Raw genomic sequence first — 23647 nt, 5'->3', positions numbered from 1 at the left:
GTCTGTTGTCTGTCTGTCTGTCTGTCTGTCCGTCCGTCCGTCCGTCCGTCCGTCCGTCTGTCTGTCTGTGTCACAAAACTTTAACCTTGGTCATAACTTGCAATATTGAAGATAGCAACTTAATATTTGGCATGCATGTGTATCTCATGGAGCTGCACATTTTGAGTCGTGAAAGGTCAAGGTCATCCTTCAAGGTCAAAGGTCAAATTTGTGGTTTCAAAGCGGCGCAATAGGGGGCATTGTGTTTCTGACAAACACATCTCTTGTTCTACTGCTGGTATCCAATTGAAACTTAATACATTCTTTGTGAATTTCTTTCACTCAGTATTTGAGGTTACACCCCAGGACCTATTATTCTGATATACAATTAAATAGAATAATGCTCAAATTTGGAACTTTAAAACATGTTTGTTTTTTGCTTGAAATCAATGTTTATTTATATATATGTACTGAATGTATTAATCAGTCTCACCTCTAACACAATACTTACATTTTTCTCGATTATTAATCAACAGATTATGAACAGATTTCTTCAAAATTTGGAATATGAACACATATTTTATTATTTTATGACCTATAAATTCTAATTTTAATTGATCCACTATTCAATGAATTGTCATTTAATCGGAAATATCACTCAAAATAGAATGTCTCAAAATAATGCAATAAAAAATGTCAACTACCAGTGAAAATCATTAAATAGTTAATCTCATTAAAACATTCACTAAATAAGTATCCATTCCTGTTTGCTCAGTATCATTAATATCAACTAAATACTTTGATTCAGATATATCTCTAATTTGTGAACTAACAATATCAGCTGAATTCCAATGGAATGTTAATACATTCCCGAATACCGGGGTATATGGGTCCATTCAGTTCCTGTAGACAAAAGGGTTGAAGATCGAGTTGTTAAAACCATGTTTAACTCCATGGTCGGATACCCATGGCTGCTGATTACACTCCACTCATATATATAGGAATGGAGAGTAATATAATGAATAGACCGGGGGTGTCTGACGATGGTTTAACTCATCACAACTCGTAACAAAATGATTGATGATTTTTTGACAGAGACAAGTTGATAGTGGAGCAAACATTCACTAGGTGTAATGTGATGCTAATGTAATACATAACTTGCATGTGTGGTTGGTGCATGAGCTCAACTACATGGCTTCTTTTATTATCCAGGGGCGGATCCAGGATTTCTGGTTAGGGGAAGGGAAATTGACAGATTTGCTGGTGGTCCAGGGGGCCACTAGGGCCCCTGGTGGGTGCAGGGCAAAGTCCTGCTAGGGGGTCCAGGGTGGCAAAGCCCCCTGAAAGCTCCACGATTTTAGTGTTTTTGAAGGCATCACAAGGCTGTTCAGTAAGAGTATCGATGTGCAAACAGAGGAATACATTAGAATCGCAAAGTTCCACTTGAAAAACCGGGCGACAGAGAGTCTAAAGTTAAAACGTTTAGCGATGTTCTGTGATAAGTGGGAATTTTTTTGTACGAAAAAGAAGAAAAATGAGTTGAAATAGGTGATTTAGATCTAGTTAAGTGTGAAACATCAAATGAATTGACTTTACTTTGGCGATTTAAGGGGGGGGGGGGGGGGGGGGGTCCGCCTAGGCTATCAACCAGTTAGTTATTTTGAACACTTTTGTCAATTAAATTCTCCAAAGAAAAAACTAATGAGAATCAGGAATATATTGTTAATCATATTTTTATGTGCCCGTTCAAAATAAGGAAATCACACCTTTATAGCCCAGAAATGACAGAGCAGCATGTATTAATTTATCTACTGCAACTCTTCAATAAAAAGAATAATCCCGTATGGTACTTTGATTTGCGTTTTCCAGTCATACACTTAAGGTTGCATTGACCAACCTTGATGAAACATTAGATATAGCACACTTGCACAAAGACCTTTTTTGCAACATTAATTATTAAATCATTTCAATTATATCTTCACCATCTTATATAAAGTAAGTGACAGAAAATGTAAATTATAACAGTCGAGTTAGAGGAAATTGAATGTTTTATGTTCATCACTTACAACGTTATAATGCCTTTAACCGTTTTAAAATAATAGTTCAGTTGGGAATATGCAGAGCTGTCGTTTTTCAGACCATATATTTTAGTGGCCGTGTTGACCGAGTGCTTATTTACTTGGCCGTTTCGCCTGATTGCTGCGCATGCGTATTGAAACAAAACATCACTGCCAAACATGGCTGCGCCCATAGAGAACATGTTTACAGAAACAAGCATGTATTCTTCCGATGACACGATTAGGAAAGAAGATAAAATTTATTTCCCAATCAAGTCAGGAGCGAGTTTAGTTAAGGCTAAGCCAATATTTTCAAATGATGATAAGTAAGTACTCAATCTCGACTGAAAAGTTTCAGATGTTTGCATGCTTATTGATAGCTAAAGAAACTTCAGCGTACAGTTTATATAGTATTGACATACCTGTACGCTGAAGCCAACCCCATATCGAAAGTCAACCAGAGCCGTAACATATTTATGTCACGCTATAAATCAAAGAAAGCTAATTTTCTTGGATACATTTCTACGTATATTGGTGAATGAATATAAATTACTGCATCGGGGAATATTTTAAGGTTCAAATGTTTCAAATGCATCTTACAATAGATGAAAATAACTCTCTTCGGTCTGAAATTCACAATTTTGACGCCATTGTCGCCTTGTCACCTGACGAGTTTTCATTTGGATACTTTCGGATCGACCTTGACAAATTTTTCTGAAATTGTAAACATTATTTTCGTTTTTTGAAATCTATTATTTGAGATTAACAACTTAATTCTGGTGGATTATAAGACTGATTTCAGTGTGAATCAGGTAGTTTTAAATACTATTTACCTTGAGTTTGTATTTACACTACAATTTGTTTACAAAACAAGCCAGAATAATCTAAAATACTGGGAAATGTCATTCTGAATTTGAAAACACTTGATCACATGGTATGTTACTAAAAATAGAAATAACAACATATGACCGTGAAATCTCGGGAGATTTGCATTTCAAGAAAGTCTTGTCACATCGCTGTTTTTCTCGATATGTAAGAGCAGAATAGATAAATTTTAAACGTTTAATATAGTATTTTGTGAAAGAATATATCAGTTAAATCAGGGGTTGAAGAATCCACTCGACCGCTCGCATATGCGAGTGAAGTTGACTGTCGGGCGAATAAAATATGTTAAATACTCGACTGACCGGGCGAGTGATGTTTTTCAAGTTGAGAATTATAAATTCAGTTCCAGAACTCCTTCCACATCGATACAAATTGCGAACAATTTTTCGAACGAACAAAAAAAAAGTTAAGTACACAAAGAAACTGCACTTTTGCATAGGCGCTCGATGTCAATGTTTATATATTTTTTTTATTATTATTATTATTATGTTTTTAGTTACCCGTAGTTTATTATAATGCAAACACATACTAAATCAATAAAAATCTTCCGACAAAACGTCTGCTTAAAAAAGTTCGACTATGTACATAGTCGAACTTTTTTTAAGCAGACGTTTTGTCGGAAGATTTTTTATTGATTTAGTATGTGTTTGCATTATTATTAACTACCGATAACTAAAAACAAAATAATAATAATAAAAAAATAAATATAAACATTGACATCGAGCGCCTATGCACTTTCGTTTAAACAATAAAAAATGACGTCACAGGCACAGTAAAAATAATTCTCAAAATCGGCTGCACTCTTTTCGTTGTTGTCAGTGCTCTTAGCTTATCGATTAAAAGTGAATAAAACTGTCAAATATATTGGTTATTCCGTGAATTTTAATGTAAATATCAATAAAACAATAATACACCACAGGTTAATTATCATACTTCTTATATTTAATTAAAAACAAAACAGAAAAAAATAATTATTAATAAACAGAATAATTCCGAATTTCGTGATCAGAAGCCTTAGGCAAAATTTACCATATTGTTACCGTTTGTCAATCAAGCGTGTCTTTCAGTAAAAGTTTGTCTGAAATATTAAAATGGAAAAGGGTTCTATTTTAAAATATCTGCAAGGTGGTGGCGACAGGGAACAGAAAGAATTAGAAAGGTCGTCAAAACGAGAAGCTGAAAGAATTGAGAAAAGGAAAGAGGTGCAGAAAACGTAAGGAAAGCAAATATAATCCATCAGATAATGTAGATAATTTGTTTGCAGTTTAGTGTCACTATGTTAAGTAGGTTTAGAAGGTTCTAGTTGATCATAACTATAAATATAGATATCTATTTTTTTAATGCAGGGCGAGTAGATTAAAGTGAAGGGCGAGTGGATGTCAGGCCTACTCGCCCTGCAGGGTTTGTGGCTCTGGAAAAATTCTTCAACCCCTGGTTAAATGTGAAAAATGTCAATCTTCCCATCAAGTGCTTGATTTGGGCCAATAACTGCATTTTAAAGCTGTTTTGGACCGGTCTTTGTGAACTGTCATTTGGGAATTTCTGGTTGACTTTCCTAATGGGGTTGGTCCATAACTATAAAGTCACGCCTGTCAAAAATCATAAAAAGCAACATTTAAAGTTATGGTAGCCAGAACTAGCTTATTGATAGCTTAAGCAAGGGACGTTTGTAGTCTATATAACCGTACTCACAGAACCTTAATTTTTGCTCTGGGGGCTCTGGGAGTCCATATGCACCTCTTCATAAACAAAACAGCACTAATTTCCCAATTGTAGTAAAAAGCTCGTAATGTTTTCGCCAGCGTTATAGATAATTTTTGACCCATTGGGGGTAAATACCCCCACTTTTCAAAGCATGGGGGTAAATGGTTAAATTTTGCCTTGCTTGAAGGGTAATTTGCTTAAAGTAAAACAAGAATATAGCCGTGGTACAGACTCACTACTTTGATCATGTTAAACACAATAAACCATTAACTATGTGTATTCCTTCATAGTAGTAGGTTTCTTCAAGTTTGTTTTTTTAACTGTCCTTGATTTATTGGCTTCCATGAGCCTTTTCCTCCTTCGTTTTTTCCTCCTAAGCCAGGTCTGAACACACTTAACTTTCAACAGTTCTTTTATTAGCTTTCAAGTGTGTCCTTTTTTATTTGAAAACAGAGGAAATTAAATCATTCAGTATTGGAAGTACAATGTTTTTACTCGATACAACTTGTGTCGTATAAAAATAATCAATTTAACTTTGAGAGGTAATTTGTTTTGGCTATGAAGAAGCCATGCTGACCTCTTCATGTAAATAAACGCTTGACTGTCTGTTTAAAAAAATCAAAACTAAATTTACAATGCGTCTAGATGATACAGAGTATACATACGGACTGGCTAACTATTTCTAAAATCCAGCGCACAAATTAGCTCTAATTTTTACGATAACCAATCTCATATTTTGGCAAAAAACAATCAGCTGTTTATATTTTTTGTTTACGTTGTACGCAGAGAATTTACATCATTTGCCTAAGTCCAGATTGACTTGCTTAAATGTACGCACGGAAATGATAAATTGAGCGTATCTTGATATTTCTAATGCGTATATTACGCTGATACGCAGCTTATCTAGAATGCTGTTTCCCAATCTTAAAGGACCCAGCCCCTGTCCAAAAAGGGTGGCAGACGTTTCCCCCCCAAGACGTTTCCCCCCCAAGACGTTTCCTCCCCAGACGTTTCCCCCCCAAGACGTTTCCTCCCCAGACGTTTCCTCCCCAGACGTTTCCTCCCCAGACGTTTCCTCCCCAGACGTTTCCTCCCCAGACGTTTCCTCCCCAGACGTTTCCTCCCCAGACGTTTCCTCCCCAGACGTTTCCTCCCTGACATTTCCTCCCCAGACATTTCCTCCCCAGACGTTTCCTCCCCAGACGTTTCTTCCCCAGACATTTCCTCCCCAGACGTTTCCTCCCCAGACATTTCCTCCCCAGACGTTTCCTCCCCAGACATTCCTCCCAGACGTTCCTCCCCAGACATTTCCTCCCCAGACGTTTCCTCCCCAGACATTTCCTCCCCAGACGTTTCCTCCCCAGACATTTCCTCCCCAGACGTTTCCTCCCCAGACGTTTCCTCCCCAGACGTTTCCTCCCCAGACGTTTCCTCCCCAGACATTTCCTCCCTATACGTTTCCTCCCTATACATTTCCTCCCTATACGTTTCCTCCCTATACGTTTCCTCCATTTTGGGGGTGAAACTTCTACATAATGTGAAAAAAAACACTTTATCAATTAGTATTAAAATTGAGTGCATTTTATGTGTCTTAATAATTAATCATTAAAAAAAATTGATAAATTGAGTCCTGACTGATTAAAATATTAATTAATGATTTTTGATGGTTGTTTGTAGGGAAGCCTCTGACAAATTTTACCAATTAAATGGATCTTATTATAATTGTTAGCTCCAGAGGCTCGCGGGGCTTATGTCATGGTCCTGTGTCCGTTGTGCGTGCGTCCGTGCGTTAACTTTTTCTTTAAACATCTTCTTCTCCTAAACTACTGGTCCAATTCTGATAAAATTTCTCAGGAATGTTCCTGGGGTGAACCTCTTTCAAATTTGTTCAAATTATGTCCCTGGGGTCAAATTTGACCCTACCCAGGGGGTCACAAAATTGAAAATTTGCTGAAAACTTTCAAAATCTTTTCCTCCATAACCATTGGGCCTAGGGCTATCAAATTTGGTATGTAGAGACATCTAATAGTCCTCTACCAAATTTGTTCAAATTATGCCCCTGGGGTCAAATTTGACCCTGCCCCGGGGGTCACAAAATTGAACATAGGCTTATATAGGGTCTATTTTTGTGAGAACTTTAAAAATCTTTCTGTCCATAACCATATGGCTACCAAATTTGGTATGTAGTGACATGTAATAGTTCTCTACTTAGTTTGTTCAAATTATGCCCCTGGGCTCAAATTTGACCCTACCCCTGGGGTCATAAAAATGAAAATATGCTTAAATAAGGCCATTTATGTGCAAACTTTAAAAATCTCCTTGTTCATAATTATAGAGCCTAGGGCATCTAAATTTGGTATGTAGTGACATCTTATAGTCCTCTACTAAATTTGTTCAAATTATTCCCCTGGGCTCAAATTTGACCCTGCCCCGGGGGTCACAAAACTGAACATATGACGTTTACCAGGGGAGATTACTGCGGCCGTGTGGCTGTGACCAACAACATCAACAACATCTTGTAAACATGAGATAAAATCCTGTCATTTAGTGCCATTTTAGATCAGATGGTGACTGCTTACAAAGGAATTGAAGTAAGAACATGTGTTATGCATGTTTTTCTTATAAACTGAAAAAAGTCGGGTTTTATTTAAATATGTCGAAAGTGACCATATATCCGGATAAACATATTTCGGATGACATGTTAATTTCATGTCTTTTTTTGGAGTGTTTAAACCAGTTTGATAATATCTTATTGATTTAAAAAAAACAACTTCCATGAACATAATTATTTCAAGAAAAGTCAATATATGATACTGCATGGTAAACTCAAACGTCTTCGTATCCAAGAGGTGTTGGAATTAATGATGTGCAATGTTCTTAACTATCGTATATGCTGCTTTTTAATTACTAATGATTATTGTTCCATTTGTGAATCGTTACTCATGAATTGTGGATATGATTGTCAATTGCTCAACGATCCATATATATTTCTGACCATTTTATAATTTTCTTAATATAAGTTCTGAATTCATCTTAGAAGTCAAATGTATTACTTTATTAAATACATTTATAAATATAAAGAAATAATCTTTAGATTATCATAATATTCTCAGGCCTATTGGTCTTAGGGATGTGTGGGTTGTTAATTATATTTTGAGATGATTGTTTACAAAGAAAGATGCTACTATTGTATTTGTTATAAATGTGTGAAAGGCTCTGAGAAGGAACCAAAAATTATTAACCCTTTACCAAACATTAACAGGATTTTACGGGTTTGTAGCTGACGACCAAATAAATAATTGTGATAAAAGGAGAAATTGCTCAAGATGAGCAATTTCTCCTTTTATCACAATTATTTTTACCCTACCTGATCATTTCTTCATATTCCATTGCAATTTAATTGACCAGTCGCCAAAGTATTGATCGCTCCGCCCACATTCTTCGATCAGCCAATCAGATATCGATTTTTCACACACCCCTCAGCAACGCTTATCTGGCCACCATTTTGTCCGACAAACAAAGCGTATCGTACATATGGAATGGACGTAATTTTTAAGAGTTTACACAGATTTTATATCAAATGCATGATCATTACTGTTCGATCATTATTCAAAATTGTAGGTGCTATACATACTTTATAAAAGGTTATTATTTTATCTTTATTTCTTGAACATATGAACGAGTAATGAGAAAACAAACACAATAAATAGTGTAACCACACCAGTTGTGTGTTCTATAAAACGTGTTATACCGTTTGATGCACAATATTATTAAGCAGTTTGGGCAACATAATAATTGCCACACGTGCTTATTAATCTCAGCGTAATTGTCGATGATTAACAAATGACAGTATGTTGCTTGGATCTCAGAATGAATGAACATTAAGGCATTGTTAGGTACTGTACACAAGAAAAGAACTATTTAATTACTTAAATGATTTCCAATTATATATTTATTTTCTGTGGATCATAAACAATGGAAATCATTATAAATTGTTAACTTAAATATTGTTTTAACTAAGTAAAAACGACAAAAAGGTGATTTCCTAGCTTAAAGCGACTTCAAGTGTAAAATGTAAGGCTTATAATACAACAACAACAACATTTCTAATACAACATATATTGATACGGGGAGAAATGTGAAAATTGCAATTAACATATAAGGGCCATCTTGCTATAAATAAACAAATGCATAATATGCTAAATGTATTCGATTCGAATGTTCGTGAACAGCACCGTAATACCAAAATTTCATTTTTCGATAGTGAAATGTAGCAGGTTCCCATTAAACATAAATGAAATAAAATGCATATTAGATCTGTTAATAAAACCACGAAATTAGGCCTGTATTATATTATGGTTACAATCAAAATTTAATTTATATCTAAATTTAAAAAATCATTGTCTTTTTAAAAATAACACAATAAAACAAAGATCTAAACATTTTTAATAAACAAAAAACCCATCATGATATGGATGTGTCATTTGCATTTAATAAAAATATTTTCAAAATTATATATGAATAGCAACTGCCAGACAGTTAAATACAAGTTCAAAATCAATATGAAATAAATGCTCATTTTTACCACTGATTTTTCATCAACTTCCTATAATATGTATAAGAAACGTTTCTGATAGTTAACTCATTTATTTTGATTACGCCATTTCTCTCTAAAGCATTTATGATTGTATTAAAGTTGTACAAAGCAGTTTAGTTTAGTGTGCGGTTTTAATAAAAAGAGCATGATACATCGTTACAAGTATAGTATTTCACTCACGTAATGTGCTATAATTGCGATCTGCTTGTCGGAGTTTTCTAATCACTAGACCACGTGACTATGTGGGCGGAGCGATCAATAATTTGGCGACTGGTCAATTGTCGTCTGCAACCTCTTTCATATTGGGAAAGTCCAAAATGTGTTGGTTGGTAAAGGGTTAAGGCATTTTGATTCCTATGGTCTTGTGAATCAGTTTCAAATCGAATGCATAGATTTGATCTTCAGCATCTAAAAATATGTGAAATAGAAAGAACGACAATATCTTTTGGAGAGATAAATGTACCTACATTATAAGCAATGGACCTGTGCGACAATTCCCGGGCTTTGTAGTCTGTTTAGTTAATTAACACCGTAGTTACGTTTTCCATATATAAAAATGCTCACCCTTCCAACTTTAAGCGCCCAATGAGATGAGGGATAGAAAGAGAAAGTCACATGCTTGAGTACATTTCAACCCATGTGCATTGCAGGCTGTTTTCGCATAAAAAAAACAGTGGAGCGATACAGGGCCATCATGGCCCTCTTGTGTTTATAAGTGCCTGCAATTTTGCTTTCATTAATTGAGAGCATTGAAAAATTGAGTAAAAGCACATCTTTGATGTTCTTTGATGGTCATTTTAAGTGGAATAGTATGTTACAAATTAAACAATTATAACTATTGTATTAATGAATAGTTGTCAAAACAGTTTTGAAATTAATATAAATGTGATTTAACCATTTTTCAATTCACCAATTGACCCTATTTAATTGGATTAAAAACAACTAAAGTTCCACAACCCTGTCCAGGTTTACTCAAAGTGAAATAATGTGTTAATTGTATATTCAAAATGGGTCTGGATGACACACTATTCTTGGTTGCATTTGTGCTCCCAAATGAGCAACATGTATAAGATACTCAGTAAGATTTTGAGAATATTCCATTTATTCCACTAGTACACCAACATGCACTTACTAATGATTTACATGCATTCCTTACACAGTTTAACAAAATTAAAGAACTCTAGAACCAAAAAAACACAAACAAGCTGCTTCATAGATAAAATTTATTAAAGACTTCATAAACAAAGTAATCAATTTGATAATAAATCAAGATAATACTTCAACCAAACAATTATAAATTTATTGGGGGGGGGGGGGAAACGTCTGCACTAAAACTAAAATGGGGGGGAAACGTCTGGGGAGGAAACGTCTTGGGGGGGGAAACGTCTGGGGGAGGAAACGTCTTGGGGGGGGGGGGGGGAACGTCAGGAAACTGTCCAAAAATGGTGAATAAAACACTGTTGAATGAAATGTACAATGAAGGAACAAACAACTGGACCTAACTGGATTTAGTTATCAGTGTAGGATTATGCAAAAAATTAAAGGGGGTAAAAAAAGGGGGTCAACAGCTGACTGGGTATTTATGGGACATCATGAAATAAAGGATATCCATGAACCGAACTGGTATTTAAAACTTTTTAAATGTTTTAATTCGGAATATTATGCAATGTGTCCGAAAGACACACATGCTTTCGAACACACATGTTTGAGATTGATGTTCTCACAGGAAAAAAACTTGTGTATAGGATGTGGGTTGCAGGGCAAAATGAATCACTGGTATTGTAATAACAAAATATATGTGTCTTTATGTGTTCTAACTCACACAATGACCAATGCCTTTTTATCTTTATGTAGATATTCAATTCATATGCATAAGACCACACAAATGTTTTATATGTAAAGATCAATAAACACTGGGTTCCTGACTTTAATTGTTTTCACAATGACATTGTTTGAAGAAATTTGGAAGAAAAATCAAATTAACAAACAGAATCTTTAGTCAACACCAAAATGAATGATCATAATATTACATAACTATGCAATTTCATGCGCTTATTTATGCGGGTCAAATGAACAACTACAAAATTTACTTGGTGGACATGTGCATGCTTCTGCATGGTCCAATTTTACAAACAAACTTTATTAAACCAGCACCAAACGTAGTTTCAACCTCAAATAAAAATGGACGAGGGAACACTACTATGAGTTTCTGTTTTTCAGATACCTGTTTGTTTGTTCTGGATCAGCAGTGAAGGTGTTCAGCACAGAGAGTGGTCTCTGTGTGCGTGAGCTGTGTGGACATACAAGTTATGTGACTGGTCTCGTTCTACACCCAAAGAATAAACTTCAGGTATTAAAATGAGCCTAGATTTGACAAAACCAGGCTTAATGTATGTTAGTAAAGTGTCACCCCATATAAGCCAGTGCAGTCAACACAGGCTAATAAGGGCAGGGATGTCACTTTCCTTCTTGATTTGATTTTTGTTAAAGAAAGACTAATTCAAACAAACAATTCCATAAAAGAGTCATCCCTTATATGCCTGTGCAGATTGCACTGGCTAGTCTGGGGCTACATTTAACATTCATGCATTAAGCCCTGTTTTCCAAGAGAAAGATTCAAGATGATTCAAATTGAATTCTTGTCATAGTTAAATATATAGTATGGAATGATTCATTTGTAGATTAAATACTTGTAATAGTTAAATAATTAAATATATAGTATGGAATGATTCATTTGTAGATTAAATACTTGTAATAGTTAAATAATTAAATATATAGTATGGAATGATTCATTTGTAGATTAAATACTTGTAATAGTTAAATAATTAAATATATAGTATGGAATGATTCATTTGTAGATTAAATACTTGTAATAGTAAAATAATTAAATATATAGTATGGAATGATTCATTTGTAGATTAAATACTTGTAATAGTAAAATAATTAAATATATAGTATGGAATGATTCATTTGTAGATTAAATACTTGTAATAGTAAAATAATTAAATATATAGTATGGAATGATTCATTTGTAGATTAAATACTTGTAATAGTAAAATAGTTAAATATATAGTATGGAATGATTCATTTGTAGATTAAATACTTGTAATAGTAAAATAATTAAATATATAGTATGGAATAATGCATTTGTATATTTGATTACTTGTAATAGTAAAATAATTAAATATATAGTATGGAATGATGCATTTGTATATTTGATTACTTGTAATAGTAAAATATATAGTATGGAATGATTAATTTGTAGATTCTTAACAAAAAAACATATTTAATAAACAAAAACAAGTGTATAAATGGAACATGTTGTTTATTACTATTAAATCATACAATGTATAAATGAGCAGATTACACAGGCTTATCGGGGACGACACTTTCCTGCTTTTATGGAATTTTGTATTTAAAGTTAGGTTCTTCTAAATAAAAATCCACTAGAGGCCGAAAGTGTCTTCCCTGATAAGCCTTTTCAGACTACACAGGCTAATCTTGGATGACACTTTATGCACATGCATTAGAATCTGTTTTCCTAGAACGCGGCTCAATTGTACATTTCGAACATGTGGTTAATTAGTGTTGAACCAAAAATATGTGTATACTGTATTTCTCAGGTGATTTCCTGTTCCTTGGATACAGAGGTCATCATCTGGGACTACGAAGATGGCGTTCTATTGCGCGTGAGTAATTATTGGCAAAGAAATATCCTAAGTATGTGGGAACTGTTTTAAAACAATGTGTTATTGTGCAAAATAAATAAATATTCTGTTCAGAGAAAATTTTGCTCAAGTTATGATTTGAAAGACAGGGTTTTTGCTGAAATAGCTAGTTTGTAAAAAAAAATTACTTCAGTGCATAAGATCAAATTATCCTTGTGGCATATTTTAAATATAAATGTGTTATATATTTCATAATAAATGTATTGTCATTTTAAACATTGTTTATATAATTAATTAAACCAGTGTTACTTTGTAAATTTAGAGCATTAATTTAAACTAATTAAAGATTTGCTGTACAAGTATGTATATGTACAAATGTGTGATCAGATTTAAAAAAAAAGGCATAAGCGGGCAGTGTGGGACCTTGGGGCGACATGGTGCTTCAATAAAGACCTAGATGGAGCATTGCAACAAACATGTATAAATAAAGTCTCTATCTTCCTCTATATGGATTTATTAATCGTCCAAAGGATGGAATAACTTTTCCATAATGACAACATTATAAAACAAGTTCAATTACATAAATCACACAAATTTAACAGTTATACAGAAATCAGACAATGTAACAAATTACAAGAATCCTCTCCTCTCCAAGCTTTAAAGTTTGTATGGTATGCTGTAAAACAAATTGACTAGATTTAAATGTGCAAGGTGGAAAAGGATGTCCACAAAGATCTGGAACTAGACAAGACATACATATTAATACTTAGTTATCTCCCTTCATAGGGGTAAGTTTTTGAAGGTTTGCTGTTTCAATATCTAAGATCCTATCTTCCTCTATATGGATTTATTAATCGTCTAAAGGATGTCCACAAAGATCTGGAAGTAGACAAGACATACATATTAATACTAAGTTAATGTATACCTTCCTCCAAAAAAAAACCCAGAACAACAACACAAAAACAACATACTTTTTATTTATTTATTTTTTTATATATTTTTTATAATATGTAGAAATGAAAAAAAATATACTGCTATGTTTTTCTTGCTAAGGTTGTTTTAAATGTTTGTGCCATTTCTGTATTATTATATGACTGACTGCTTTGTGTGGTGATGTTTCAGAGAGTTAGAGCCCTTGGTCCAGTTCATGGTATCTACACTGTGGAAGGCAGACCCAGTGTCTATCTCCTGCTACAGAACGCCCTGTCAGGTACACATTCAGCTTGGGTGATATCCTCTTTACAGTGCCATTGACTGACAAATTGATTTATACACTTAGTAACTGACAGCTGTTTATTATGTTGTTAAATTGTTTAGAAACAGAGGGCGTAATTAAGTTACGAAAAAGATGGGTACGTCTGTACCAAGACAGCTATTTTTCGCCGTTATATACCCTTTATGACTTGTAATAATTGTTTAAAGTCACTATCACGCTCACCAATACATACGGCTGCTGCATTATGCTATAAAAAAAAAATTCGACAACAAGTAGTACCATAGGCATACGATGGTTAATTACAATAGGAAGACCCTAAAAACAAGTAACATTGATGTAAAAACGTTATATTACAAGCATTCGGCAAGTTTTAAGCATCTACATGTAAATATCTAAATATCGTTCCACGATGTAATCTACTTTCACTTTCGAGTCAGGATTGGATTCATTCGGGTTGCGTTCATTTGCATAATTTATACAAGCCATTTTCGCATTCGCTAAGTTCCAGTTACCCAGAATTCATTTTGATTTCACAGAATGATTATTCATGAGAGCTACGTCATGCTTCCGACGCTTACCGTATCCAATCTCGTGTTCGCCCGTAAATGTTTGAATATTTCACGGGAGATATAAAGGGAATTATTTGTGGCCACAAAAAAATAAAAACGAGCATTTTGTATCTCGTTAAATCAATTCTACCAGACAACATATAACGTTAAAATTTTGCATTTTGCTAAAAGGAACATTGATTTTTTTATGGGTTAGCTTTATTTAACGAAATATTCGATATTTTGGAGCGTGATTGTTACTTTAAATGCCGCTTTCCAGCCATATCAGCAAGAAAGTGATTAGTGGTTATTTTGTATTAATAATTGCTCTTTATCTCAACTTCAGTCACTGCATATTGTTTTATGGGGGGCTGTAATTGTGTGACCCATTTAGAATTTTGCAGCGAGTTAAGTTGAGATATAGAGCCAATATTAATACATGTACTATATCTAAGCTTATCACTTTCTTGCCAATTTTGGCTGGAAAACAGCAAAAAATACCTGTTGCACTTTTTTTAGGTATGCATAAATTGGACACCAAAATATAGGCGTTTTGTAAACCTAATCCTATTGTTTTTGTGTAGTTTAAACGCACAAGGAACATACATAATTAAACTTTAAATGTGTTTTAGTTGCTAAAAATCCAAAGCATTAGACAAAAATGCACATGTTTGACATGCACCTGTTTGTAAATTTTGGAACTTGGACTTGTCTACAAATTATGATTCCTGATAGCTTTAATATAAAATGGCAGTGTTTTGTTGCAAAATAATATCAATGCAGTCATTTATATTATCTTTTACATAGTGTATTAAAAATCTTTACCTTTTATCATTTCAAAAGTGGTTTGATTGTCACATTGAAAGTAATTGCATTAATCGCCCCATTGGTGCAAAAAGGTACCATGTGCCTTCAAATTATACCACAAACAAAGTTTAGGGGGGTATATAGGAGTGAGCTTGTCTGTCGGTCGGTAGGTCGGTCGATCCGTATTAAGTGTCCGCTCTCTAATTCAAGTAGTTTTCATCCCATCTTCACCAAACTTGGTCAGATGTTGTATCTAGATGATGTCTAGGTAAAGTTCGAATATGGGTCATGCCGGGTCAAAAACTAGGTCAAGGGGTCACTTAGTGCATGTTTAACATTAAGCATGGTGTCTGCACTCTAATTCAAGTAGTTTTCATCCCATCTTCACCAAACTTGGTAAGAAGTTGTATCTAGTTGATGTCTAGGCCAAGTTCGAACATGGGTCACAGCAGGTCAAAAACTAGGTCACGGGTCACTTAGTGCGTTTTAAACTTGAGCATGGTGTCCGCTCTCTAATTCAAGTAGTTTTCATCCCATCTTCACCAAACTTGGTCAGAAGTTGTATCTAGATGATATCTAGGTCAAGTTCGAATATGGGTCATGCTGGGTCAAAAACTAGGTCACAGGATCATTTAGTGCAGTTTAAACATTCAGCATGTTGTCCGCTCTCTAATTCAAGTAGTTTTCATCCAATATCTTCACCAAACTTGGTCAGAAGTTTTATCTAGATGATCTCTACGCAAAGTTTGAACATGGGCCATGCTAGGCCAAAAACTAGGTCACGGGGTTACTTAGTGCGTTTTCTAACATTCAGCCTGGTGTCCACTCTCTAATTCAAGTAGTTTTCTTCCCATCTTCACCAAACCTGGTCAGAAGTTTTATCTAGATGATCTTAAGGCCAAGTTCGAACATGGGCCATGCCAGATCAAAAACTAAGTCACTGGGTCAATTAGTACGTTTTACACTTTCAGCATGGTGTCCGCTCTCTAATTCAAGTAGTTTTTAGCTCTACTGGCCATAGGCCAGAAGAGCTTATGGGATGGCATGGTGTCCGTCTGTCTGTCTGTGGGTGTGTGTTTGTGTTAGACTTTTTTTTGTTTATCTGATAAAGTCCACATTTTTTATCGGATTCTTTTCAAACTTGTTCAGTGTGTTGATATTAATGAGGACTCTAACCCTATTGAAAATGGGTTACATCAGAGTAAAAGTCCAGAATTATCTCGCCTTGAATTTGAGAAAATTGTGAAATAAGGCTTTTTATGCAATTAAGTCCACAGTTTTCATCCAATCATTTCCCAACTTGCACAGTGTCTTTATCTGAATGATGAGTCAAACCCTATTGAAAATGAGAAATATCGGAGTTATAAGTCCAGAATTATCTCCCCTTGAATTTGAGAAAAAAATGAAAATCTTTTACATTTGCCATTACTTTTGCAATATTGAAGATAGCAACTTCATATTTGGCATGCATGTGTATCTCATGGAGCTGCACATTTTGAGTGGTGAAAGGTCAAGGTCATCCTTCAAGGTCAAAGGTAAAAAAAAAGAAAATCTTTAATATTTTGCCATAACTTTTGCCTTATTGAAGATAGCAACTTCATATTTGGCATACATGTGTATCTCATCGAGCTGCACATTTTGAGTGGTGAAAGGTCAAGGTCATCCTTCAAGGTCAAAGGTAAAAAAATAAATCAAAGCGGCGCAGAAGGGGACATAGTGTTTCTGACAAACACATTTCTTGTTTGTGTACATATAAAGTTCTATCCTTTTGAAACTTCAACGGATGTTTTATATCATCAAGGGCCAGAACCCCATTGAGAGTGAAGATAATTTGTCCAACTTATTGTTGAAAAGGAGCCATTTGAAGTTTAAATTTTACGTTTCTTCTTGTTTATGCGATGAATTTCCCATTTTGGGTCTGTTTGTTTAAAACTTACTCAGATTGTTCATACTATCAAGGGCTTGAGCCCTATTGATTTCAGCCAGTAGAGCGATTCAGGCCCTCATGGGCCTCTTGTTATCCGATTGTCACGACACTTGGTCAGAAGTTGTATCTAGATGATGTGAAGGGCAAGTTCACAAACTAGGTCACGGGGTCACTTATTGCGTTTTAAACATTGAGCATGGTGTCCGCTGTTTTTTGTGAAGACAACATGCAAAATATTCTGTGTCAATGCAGCATGTGGGGGTATTCGTCATGTCTGTGACAAAGCTCTATTTTCAATGTCATATGGTACCTTTTTATGCCTTTATGTAGGGTGGCATATAGCATTTGAACTGTCTGTCGGTCGGTCCGTCCGTCAGAAAACTTTAACATTGGCCATAACTTTTGCAATATTGAAGATAGCAACTTGATATTTGGCATGCATGTGTATCTCATGGAGCTATACATTTTGAGTGGTGAAAGGTCAAGTGATCTTTCAAGGTCAAAGGTAAAAAAAATCCAAGGGAAGTAACAAGGGAAGTAATATTTTTTTAAAGGGATATACCGTAAAACGCTGTGTATAATGTGCATTTATGTATAACGCGCATCGACTTTTTTAAGCTTAGCCGTGTTATTTTAATGCTTCAATTATTAATTATTTTAAAGACGATAATGATACAACTAGTTTGTGTGTTTTTTTTTTACAATCATATTATGCGTAAAAATGTTTGGATTTAAATGAATTATGCATGAAATGCACACTTTCCACGCGGATACCATCAAGGTTTTCATCATATGTCTCCGAAGTAACTGTCCACGATTTTATTGTGGAGGAGTTCACATAACGGATGGATTAGTTATAACTAAGAAACTGACATTATCGATTGGTATTGTCACGTGGTTATTCATGCATGACTTATTCACAACCGCGCGTTTATTTACATTGCTGATATCATGCGTTCTTTTCGAGTGTCTATAATTGACAGGAGACATTAACGACTCAAACTTCTCAACACCTTTACGACATTACCGACGATAAACAAACAATGGAAGTGTGAAGCCGTTTGCCGGTTCGCATGTTTTGATAATAGCCCAGCCACACAAAACTTGACAGGTGACGCAAATTGCTCGATAACCACATCCTCAATCTTGACAAGACGTATGAAAACGTGTAAACAAACACAACATCAATTTTATTAACACATTAAAAAGCAAGAAAATAATCATAAATATATCGGGAAAGACCTTGCCGACATGTGTCCCCAAATAAATTAAATTGTGAAACCCAAGTACAGTAGGGTATAATATTTTGGGAAAACAATAACATTTCAATAAAAATGGCTTCCTTGTTTTTCATTCTTTTCTTCAAATTTATTTGATTTCAATGCTCTGTACATGTTTGTACGTACCTGAAAAAGATAGAAAATATTTATGTTAACTTTATAATGATTGTCCATCTTATTCAGATCGTTAATTTAACACTATTATTAACATAGTTACAGTTTAAACACCGGGAAACAGAATGATACGAATTACCGCAACTGGGTAACTGACAGGGAAAAATGTCTTGGCATGGCTGTAGTTGTGCATAACGCGCATCAAGTTTTTAAAATGAAATTTTGGGGAAAAAGTGCGCCTTATACACAACTTTTTACGGTAATCAAAAATAAAAATAAATATATCAAAGCGGCGCAGTAGGGGGCATTGTGTTTCTGACAAACTCATCTCTTGTTGAACCAAGGGGGCAATATAAAATGTAACATTATAGCATCATTTTAAAGAATGAAAGTTCAACTCCTGCCTTTATTACAATGTGACCTAACATATTGGACATTTTACATGTTGGATAGTATGGTACTTAACCCATTTTATTTAAAATCTATTAGTATGTTTAATTTAAGGCTACAACCTGTGTGAAATGACGCTAGATAAGAACACCAGTTCTACCAGTTCTTCAGCTACAACTACGCTGTTGCACAACTGCAACTCGAGTCCAGACAATGTGGCTGTGGGACCAAAGGTTCAAACTGCTGCTTTGTTGTTGTTATATGAGCTGCGCTCTGGTAAAACTGGGCTTAATGCAAGTGTGTATAGTGTTGTCCTAGATAAGCCTGTGCAGTCTGTGCAGGCTGATCAGGGAGGATACTTTCTATTTTTTAGCTCACCTGAGCACAACGTGCTCATGGTGAGCTTTTGTGATCGCCTTTTGTCCGTCGTCTGTCGTTCCTCGTCAACATTATGCCTTGTGAACACTCTAGAGGCCACATTTATTGTCCGATCTTCATGAAACTTGGTAAGAACATTTGTCCCAATGATACCATGACTGAGTTCGAAACTGGGTCATGCTGTGTCAAAAACTAGGTCACAAGGTCACAAAAAAGAAAAACCTTGTGAACACTGCAGAAGTCACATTTAATGCCCAATTTTCATGTAACTTTGTCAAAATGTTTGTCTTAGTGATTTGTTGGTCAAGTTCAAGAATGGTTCCGGTCCGTGGAAAAACATGGCCGCCAGGGGGCAGGGCAGTATTCCTTATATGGCTATAGACAAACCTTGTGAACACTCTATAGGGATCATCCTAGCCCAAAATTTTAGGGAGAAGTAACTTCTCCTTCCAATGGTATTGGGGAGAAGTGAGCGGACCTTAAATCACACGCGTAAAGGTACTTTAATATTAATGTTTCACAATTAATAACCATACATATATCTGAAATAAAATATGCTGAAACACTTACTAACACTAAACATTTCATTTAAACAGCCATGATGTTAAAGAGATATTGCTCTCTTAAAAACTGTGAAACGTGTGTTTAATTTGGCCAAAATACAAATTTCATTCATATGTAATTACTAATTAAGCCAAAAGCCTGAGCTGAGGATGTAGGATAAAGGGAATATAGGGCAGAGCCCTAGCATATTGTTGTTTTTTTAGACTTTCTAGATGCAATTTCTGGTTAGTACATTGCGAAATATTGTCAACCAGACCATCCGTAACATTGCATGTTTATTCGTCATTCTATAAAAATGTTATAAAGGACGTACAAAAATAATTAAAATCGACAATCCATTCGTATCCGAAAACGACTGTCCAAAAACATGTCGATATACGTCTTCTGCACATGCATATCATTTGACGGCAGAAAATTAAAACCAGTACCCTGTAACCTAGCAAATACGCAATCAATATATTATTTGGTTGACATATTGCTTTAAAATACAATATTGCAGTGCTTTACTTTGCTAAAAGATAGTTTAAAATAGCAAGATTACAGACATTAGCAACATCCATAGATTGTACGGGTTTCGGATAGTACCGAAGAGGTTTCATCAGTTACTGCTCATGTCAGTACCAATCAGAAATCAATAATTTAAAGACCGGACAATGTCTCATGGCCATATAATAAACGCATAACAATAAAAATACAAATAGTATATATTCGTAATGCTATATTTTATCCCCTTTGCCCACAATAAGTCACTCTTTAGCATTTGGTTATTTCTATTCGATTTTTATCGCATATGCACATTTTTAACTGAATATAAATTGGCAATTTATCCTAATTAATTCCGCATTATGCAGCAGTCTCAATTTGCAATTTGACTAACGACAGAGAGTAACTTGTTCTCTTAAAAACCTCCCGAACATTTCGTGGGAGATTCTTCAACAATACATGTTTATGTTCTATGCCGGCCATAGCTAAATTATTTCAAGATTTGTTGTGTTTTATTCGATTATAAATACATAAATTGATGTAACACACCCGTACATTCTGAAATACCCCAAATTGTAATTCTCCCAACTGAGTGTCGCGTGCCGGTAATTCTTATGTTTAAATGGCGTCATTGACTTAAATGGAATGTTCCCACGTGCTTGACTGCGTTTTTGGATTTAACTTTTAATGTGTACCTTAATTACTCTATGTTTTCGGACACTCTAAGTTTTCGGACACCCCTTTTTTTAGCAAAAATAATTATTTTTCGTGACTCTTAATTTTCGGACACACGAGTTTTCGTCCATAATTAATGTCTCTAAGTTTTCAGACAGTATAATTTACAGCGCTATGTTACCAAATTTCGGTCCTGTTTTCGATATCTAATGACACTTCGATCATGGGGTTTTACAACCAGATTAACATCATAAAACATGGCAGGTGCATGCCTGAGGCCAACGGACCATTACATTTGCGTTATTGGGTCAATAACCTTGTAAACCGGTATTTTACAATGGTTTCGCCCGATAGCATAAGCGTTATGACAATTACCGGGGGTAGTGCCAATTAAAAGTTCAATTATCTACCGCAATGGTACTCCCCCTTCTCAGTAAAATAACTGTGGCAAATACTTAAAGCTTCAAAGTGTGATGCACCCAGGATTGAAAGTTTTACGAACAATGAAAGGTGTTCGACAACAACTATCGGAAATGAACAAACAAATAATTTATAGTTTGCTTTTTTATTTCGTTAATTAAAGGTCCACACTAGCGAGTATCGGTACATCACATGCTCATCTTTGAACTCGTTGGTCAAATATAAAACCTTGTAGTAACTTTTTGTCAAATAAATTAAGCATTTAAAATTATTAAAAATGCAGTGCAAACATATATAACTGTAATTTGTACTGTACGGCATGGTATTTTACAAGCGCGTGCTATTACCGGTAGTCGTTGATATAATTGGCGCTATTTTCGGACACTTCAATTTTCGACTCTAAGTTTTCGGACACCTGTATTTTGTAAATATATTTCGTATCTAAGTTTTCGGACACGAAATTTTTTTATTATTTTTAAGTGTCCGAAAACATAGAGTAATTACGGTAAGTCTGTTTCTCTGTTTGTGATATTTGTTAAGCTCAGTACTCAAATATATTATGACTGAAATTTAGCAGTGAGATTCGACTGTTTTAAGTTGTACAAATCGTCAAGCATAACAATAAATGACCATCATGTGAACAATGGCTGTATTGGTTCCCGGCAGCCTTGACAAATAACAAGAGCCGATTGAAAAAAATGAGGTCGGGAGCCTGGCATTCTATACATAGATGGTTACGTCAATTACACTATTGTCGGTAAGACCGGCATGTGCACAATGCCTCAACTGGAATAAACCAAGGCGACTTGTATCAGCGGTCAGTGATGCGTAGCAAACCCTCTCGCTATCAGTAGATCAGATAACCGATAATTGCACACAGCAAACAATGGCAGTATTAGTGACAGCATTGCGCACACGTGCGGCAGATTATCAAAGGAGAAAATATTAAAAAATGTCGGCGATTTTGTTTTCGCTTTGATGTAATCAGAAAGCGATATCAAGCATCTTAAGGCGACAAAGTCGCCTACGTCGCCCTCTAGGATGATCCCTGCTCTAGAAGTCACAATTTTTGCCCAATCATCATGAAACTTGGTCAAAACATTGGTTTCATTGATATCTCGAATGAGTTCAAAAATGGTCCAGATCGGTGAAAAAACATGGCCACCAGGGGGCAGTGCAGTTTTCTCTATATGTATATTGTGAAAACATGTGAACACTCAAGAAGTCACATTTTTGGTCCAATCTTCATGAAATTTGGTCAGAACATTTTTTTCCTGGAAATGACGGTTGAGTTTGAAAATGGTTCAGATCGGTAAAAGAACATGGCCGCCAGGGGGCAGGGCAGTTTTGCTTATATGGCTATAGTTAAACCTTGTTAACACTCTAGGAGTCACATTTATTGTCCAATCTTCATGAAACTTGGTCTGAACATTTGTTTTTATGATAGCTAGGCTGAGTTTGAAAATAGTTTTGGTCTGTTGAAAAATATGGCCGCCAGGGGGCGGGGCAGCTTTGCTTACATGGCTATAGTGAAACCTTGTTAACACGCTAGAAATAACATTTATAGCCCAATCTTCATGGAGCTTGGTCCGAAGATTTGTTGTATTGATAGCATAGCTGTGTTAGAAAATGGTTACAGTTTGTTGAAAAACATGGCCGCCAGGGTAGCGGCAGTTTTCATAATATGACTATATTAAAATCATGTTAACAATCTAGTTGTAATGCGGATGTTTGTGCACAATGATGATGATGATGATGATGATGATGATGATGATGATGATGATGATGATGATGATGATGATGATGATGATAATGATGATGATTATGATGATACTGGTAATGGATTCAGAAACATTCACCACAACTCAAATATCTAATTATAATTATTGCATTACTCAAATTAATTATTGCCATTACTTATGATTGTTATCTATATCTTTGCAGAAATTTAACAT

General features: G+C 35.0%; 1 protein-coding gene across 2 annotated transcripts in view; it reads left to right on the top strand.

Moving 5' to 3' along the window:
* The first annotated feature begins 2188 nt into the window (after positions 1–2188).
* The window catches only part of LOC127863579 (WD repeat-containing protein 75-like), a 57916-nt gene continuing 36457 nt past the window's right edge, over positions 2189–23647 (top strand). For both annotated transcript variants that reach the window (XM_052403142.1, XM_052403141.1), the window contains exons 1-5: positions 2189–2362; positions 11443–11572; positions 12846–12911; positions 14013–14100; positions 19287–19405. In XM_052403142.1, the coding sequence (XP_052259102.1) occupies positions 2217–2362; positions 11443–11572; positions 12846–12911; positions 14013–14100; positions 19287–19405 (549 nt within the window). In that variant the 5' untranslated portion in view covers positions 2189–2216. The remainder of the gene's footprint in view (positions 2363–11442; positions 11573–12845; positions 12912–14012; positions 14101–19286; positions 19406–23647) is intronic.

The sequence above is a fragment of the Dreissena polymorpha genome, unplaced genomic scaffold (assembly GCF_020536995.1).
Source record: "Dreissena polymorpha isolate Duluth1 unplaced genomic scaffold, UMN_Dpol_1.0 chrUn017, whole genome shotgun sequence".
In the NCBI taxonomy this organism is placed as follows: domain Eukaryota; kingdom Metazoa; phylum Mollusca; class Bivalvia; order Myida; family Dreissenidae; genus Dreissena; species Dreissena polymorpha.
Note: the sequence above shows the minus strand (reverse complement) of the source record. Positions and strands in the feature narration are given on the sequence as shown.